General features: G+C 46.3%; 1 protein-coding gene across 1 annotated transcript in view; it reads left to right on the top strand.

Moving 5' to 3' along the window:
* The window catches only part of LOC104290002 (zinc finger protein 282-like), a gene marked incomplete at its 5' end in the record, with an annotated part of 30,975 nt that extends 25,668 nt beyond the window's left edge, over positions 1-5,307 (top strand). The window contains one exon of the mRNA XM_009889049.1: positions 5,125-5,307. Coding sequence (XP_009887351.1) covers positions 5,125-5,307 — 183 coding nt within the window. The remainder of the gene's footprint in view (positions 1-5,124) is intronic.
* Positions 5,308-6,041: the final 734 nt, after the last annotated feature.

The following is a 6,041-nucleotide window of genomic DNA, read 5'->3' as shown; positions in this document are numbered from 1 at the left end:
GGGGGAGGGGAGGTCGGTGTCCCGCGGGCTCGGCTGGTGGCCCTGGGGGAATTGCCGAGCTCCTCTTGCCCCAGCGGTGCCGGGGAAAGGGTAAGGAGTGGGGTCTGCAGCAGGGCTCTGAGTTGAGGGAGTACCCTGGGGCAGAGGTTCCCAATTTCCTCTTGTGGCCAATAGCAGAATGGGTCACAAGCCATGGGTGTTCCCAGAAGCACGGTGCGGTGGTGACATGTTTTCTAGAAGCATTCCCCGTGTGCTCTGCAGGACCCTTTCTCTACAAGGAGGTTGTAGGGACGGGGTGGGGGGCGTGTGTGTCTGTCTCCTCTCCCAAGGAACAGGCGATGGGACAAGAGGGAACGGCCTCAGGTTGCCCCAGGGGAGGTTTAGGATGGAGATGTGGAGTAAATTCGTCCCCAAAAGGGTTGTGAAGCAGTGGCACAGGCTGCCCAGGGCAGTGGTGGGGTCGCCATCCCTGGGGGGATTTAAAAGCCGTGTAGCCGCGGTGCTGAGGGACGTGGGTGGGCAGTGCTGAGTCAACGGTGTGACTTGGTGATCTTACAGGTCTTTTCCCACCCAGATGATTCTATGGTTCCTTTTTTGTAAGTTATTTGGCTATCACCCTTTTGTTGCCTTCAGAATAACCGAATAACCGTATAATAAGCTTTGTTGTGGAGCATGGGAGGATTCTTCACAGAGATGCAAATTAATGAAGTGCATATATATGTGTACATAGCAGAAGTTACTTTAAATGTAAATCTGTGTAGTAATGGTCCATTAAGCTGATTTTAAAGATTTTTGCCTTCCAGACTCTATACTGTCGCTTTGAAGTGGGGTGACCTCTTGCTGTGGAAGAGGACCTGGTTCCTCCTCTCCGTGTGCTGCAGACATCGGCTGTGGTGAGCTCCGGGTCTCTGGCAGCAAAGTTCAGCACCTTGTTTCACTTCGTGACCTCAGTTCTTTCTGTCTTTCAAAAACATGGGTTTTTTTAACAAGTTTAGGCCCGTTGAACGCTAAACTTGATTAAAAACTATTTAAACCCTCCTCCTGGCACGTTATTTTTGGATTTGTTCCTCTTTCTCATTTTACGATGGTTTATTGCTCGGCGCTGAACTGTCAGAACGCCACCAGCGGGGTGTACAAGAACAGTACCGTTACTTTCTATGGCTTTCCTTTACAAAATAAACCTCTCTTGAAGCAGTGGATTCACAACATGGGCCGGGACATGGGAACGCCATCCAAGCATCAGCGACTGTGTTCGAAGCATTTTGAGGAGAGTTCTTTTGAAATTGACCCTTTAAAAATTAGAAAAAACAGACGGCTGCTGAAAGAAGCTGTTCCCAAAAAATTCATTTTGGGTGAAGATGGAAACTGGCTCGTTGGTACGCCTCAAAGTTTCTCTGGTGGGATGAGTAATAAAACTCGCAAACGAATCCGGAATCCTGAGCACTCAAGGGTAATTAAGATGTTTGCTATTGTATTTACTTCCCTTAAATTAAAAGAAGATTCGCATGTAAAGCATTTGAAAGAAGCAGCAGTAGGTGAAACGCGCTACATGGCAGGAAAGTGTTGCCAGAGCCGCTGTGGGTTTCACTTTTCTCCCTGGTACTGCTGAGTGTCTTGGTGTCTTTGTGCTCAAATTCCAATTTGTGCCTAAATGTGAGGGGTAAAACCTGCAGTTTATTGGAAATGCAGTCCCGGTTCACACTGTAAAATGGATTCACTCCCTCCAGACCTGTATTTGTACATGACAGCCCTCGCGCTTAGAAAAATCTTCTTTAGAGTCGCTGAGATGATGCATTGGTGGCACAGCGCCCACGGCGTGGGCGTCTGGGGCTGAGGCAAAGGCTTAACTTCTGCTCCACCTTCTCCCCTGTGTATTTCATTTGGATTGCGACCCCATCTAGCGAGAAATTAATGAAGATTAATTATTTCTCTTGGCAGAGGATTTGTACAGTTGGGTTTGTACGTGGCGCAAGTGGCAAAACACCTGAACCAGCGAGACGTGCGTTAGGTTGAAAGGCAAATCAAAGCGTATTCAAACGCGAGCGCGTACAAACGTGGTACTCCGCAGATATAAAGCGCAGATCCAAAGTATGTACGCAGCGTGAACATATACATTGTAAAAAAAAAAAATTTAAAAATGCAGTATTCATCTCTCGCTATTTTTAAGGACTAATTTTTTGTTTAACTTTTATTATTAGGGAAGAACGCTCACAGCCAGATCCAACAGGCCATGGCACTGCCTCCGGGCTTTTTTAAAACGCACTCTGGAATATTTTCTGCTTTTCATTGAAAGGCAGAGCCGAATCTGGGGCTGGGTATCGATGGTGACCACAGATGGGGTTTTTTTTCCAACTCATTTTTGACCCAGTCTTTATAGAAAGTCATTGTTTCAGTTGAGTCCCGTTATTTTTAAGTAGTTTTACTCATTCTGAGCTACGTACAGAAATGACAGTAGAAGATTTGTGTGAAAGTCTTTAATTAGTGTGCCAGTCATACGTAACACGGGCATTGCTAGAAACAGTTGGCTGGTGACCTCTCGTTTAATACTGTTTGAAAAAGAGGGCTGTCGAGGCTGTACGACTCTCTAATGGCACTGACACTGGAACGCTTTGTTTCAGGTCTCCGGGACGTTTGATAACGCTGCAGCGCATGAGGGGAATGACTTGGAAGATTGGCAGAAAGAGCTTTACAAGAAAGTAATAAAGGAGAATTACGACTCTCTGACCACGTTGGGTAAAGGTTAGTTTTGCCTTTCTCGCTGAAGGCTAACAGATCTGTGCTGTTTCTGGCCTGCTCTTGTCTAACAGTGACTCCTCAAATCCTTTGGTTTCTAGTGGATTAATCTTTAGATACATCTGAATCTTTGTGGGAGATGTTAAGCTCCGCAATTTTTCCTTTAAAGACTGAAGGACGGTCCCTTTTCTAACACCTCCCCGACTGCTGCCTCCCAGCGCTCTGTCGGAGTCGGATACTCCATGTGTGCGCGTAGGCGAGACCTTGTCTGCCTGATACGGGTGGAATAATAGAGAGAAAGGCTCTCCCCTGGGAGATGGGATGAGGATCTGACCGTGCCCCTGGTAACGCATGTGCGGAGTGTGAAACAGGGAGCAAAGGGGAGCGGGAAAGGTTTAGACGCACGAGCTCAGGATCTGTAATGTCTTGCGGTGTCGTGAATCCTGTGGACTTGTTAATTAGAGTTAAGTTGTGAGCATTTTCATCGTCCCCAAATCCTGATGTATGGTGGTTTTTGTGATTCACTAAAGAGTATTGAACTACTTTGATGCCGAAAGAGTTAAATAAGATGAATGACGCCCTAGAAAATGAAGAAGTCCTGTTGGTTACTTAACTATACATTTGTTTGAAGTCCTTGTTTGTTCCAGTTTGAAGATGTGAGCCCTCACTGGCTCCTCAGCTTTCAGGTAATTCCTTGGATTAATAGAAGAAGAACCTACTGTAATTAGGGGCTGAAAGTGCATTTGCTTGTCCTCTGGACTGGAGGAACAGAAGTGCTGTGAACCCCAGAAGCCTCAGGTGTTGCTTATTCTGCTTTGCTGACGCTCTTTTTTTTCTCTTCAGTGCCGTTTAAGAAACGCTGATTTAGCCTAACCTCATTCTGTTGCTGCTTCTGCGCCGTCAGAGTTGAAGTTACATGAAATAACGAGACAATGTAATTCCACTTTTTTTTTATATATATATTTATTATTCTTTACATACCTTTTATTTTTTTATAGTGGAAAAGCTAGAGAAAGCTGGAGTCTGCAGACAGCTGCCTCTGTTTTTTGTACAGCTCTGATCTGTTAAAAAAGCATGTGCTGTGCAGTGCACGAGGAGGGATTAGCTGGGGGAAGATCAGTCCGCGTATCAGAAAGGCAGTTAGGGCTGAATGATAACACAGCACCAGACAGCTGAATTCCGCGTTTACGGCTGTAATCGGTTTGAGACCTTCCACTTCCCGACGTTTAACTTTTCAACCTTTTGGATATAATTTCTGGAATTATATCCTGCTTCCCAGCCGCCCTCTTTAGATGCCAGAGCAGCTGTATTTGCTGCTACCGCCTCGCTGGACCTTTCCCCGGCATAAAAGAGACAGTGGATTATGTAGGTATTTGCTAGAAAAAGGCATCACGAAGACTTTTCTTACAGTTCTAGGAACAACTGGAAAATTGTTCTTCTTTGAGAAAGCAAAAGGCAGTATTTTTCATGTAAATTAACAAAAAATGAGTCATGTTACAAAGCAAAAAGGGCGTAAGGAAACCCCAGGGCTCGGAGGGGTGAAGCGAACAGGCTGACAAAAAGCTGTCTTCGGCACCGGTCTTTGTGCAGCGTATCCTTTGTCTACATCGATACAATTAAAGTGGGTTAGGAAATATCTTCGTAATAAGGAGGGGGGGAAACAGGGGAAAATAATAACCATCATTTCCATGTTCTGTTCCTTGTGCAGTCTCTCCTGCTCCCAAAAGCAACGTCCAGCCAAGAGAAGCGCTGCACGTCACGGATCAGCAGGATTTTGAGGAAAGGGAGATCCCCGCAAGTCCTAGCGCGGGTGTGTGGTGGCCTGAGACTCGTCAGAAATTAAATTGGCAATACGGTGAAAGTCCACGGGCTTGGAGGATTAGAGGGAGGGGGGTTCTAGTGCATCCCTGCTTTTTTTTTTTACCCCAGGCTTGTTCTCTTTGTATGGATGTAGCCGCGGTGAATCGGGGGTGGTTGTTCTTTGGAGACTGGTGTGACAGCACGTCAGATAAAGGGAACATTTGGAATCTTTCCGTTCCAGGCTGCGGCGGTACTGCGATCGGATCCGAGTCGCAGAGTCGCACAAAGACTGCAGAAAATACGGAACTGCATAGATCATTCTCAGGAGGATCCCAAGACCCGATTCGCCCAATTTTGGACGAGGTGGTAACATCTGAGAGTCCCCAGAATTCAGCAGCAGGTCAGGCAAATCCAACGGGAAGCAGAAGAGGTAACAGCTCTCTTGAGGAAGGAGAACCTAATGAATTCGAAGAGATCCTTTTTTATCAGCAGACCCACACAGGAGAAAGACTGTATCTGTGTACAGACTGTCAGAGGACTTTTAAATTGAAAATTGGACTTCTGAAACATAAGCAAATCCACACCAAAAAGAATCAGGCGGCGGCGTATATATGCACAGACTGCGGCAAAAGCTTTGGTCGCCACGCGGACTTGATTCGCCACCGGAGAACTCACACCGGGGAGAGGCCTTACAGATGTACGGAATGTGAAAAAAGCTTCACGGAAAAACCGAGACTCACTAATCACTTGCGAACTCATAACATATACACGTAATCGGTGTGCCAGAAGCTTTCCTGGGATAGATTTTTCCATTCGGTTGTCAAAAAAAAAGAAATCCCTCTCCATCCAGAGATGATGGCTTATAGTCACGTAGTGATTATAGGGGAAGCTTTCGGGTAAGGCAGTTTAATAAGACTGAATCAAGTTCACGTATGAAAAGCATCGGGTTGCTGCCAGCCTACCAGTCATTGATTAGGAGCTGATTTTAATTAGCAGCTAGATGATTCATATCTGGGAGGAGGAGTTGTATGGAGCACTGCTGACTGTACCAAAAGCATTATTAAAAAAAAAAATAATAATCTTCTGGCGCATTTACCAGCACGTGCTACAGAATGTCTGTGTTAATGCGGAAAAATGCTGTGAGTCTTTCAGGTATGAGAAGACTGAGAAAATGTCACGATCAGAACGGGGTTGTCCGCGGAGCTGTGAGTGGGAAATGGAGCTGTGGGAGCGTAGGATAAGGTGAATGGTTGGGTTTGGTGTAAAAATAGCCAAAAAAACCACTTCATTAGTTCAGCAGTTACAGCCATAGGAGAGCAACAGTGGCATTGAAAGCACTCACATGGAAATCATAGAATCACAGAACAGTTTGGGTTGGAAGGGACATTAAAGACCATCTAATCCCACCCCCTGCCCTGGGGAGGGCCACCTCCCCCCAGCCCAGGTTGCCCCAAGCCCCGTCCAACCTGGCCTTGACCACCTCCAGGGATGGGGCAGCCACAGCGTCT

Source organism: Charadrius vociferus, unplaced genomic scaffold (assembly GCF_000708025.1).
Source record: "Charadrius vociferus isolate BGI_N301 unplaced genomic scaffold, ASM70802v2 scaffold1317, whole genome shotgun sequence".
NCBI classification, from domain to species: Eukaryota; Metazoa; Chordata; class Aves; order Charadriiformes; family Charadriidae; genus Charadrius; species Charadrius vociferus.
Note: the sequence above shows the minus strand (reverse complement) of the source record. Positions and strands in the feature narration are given on the sequence as shown.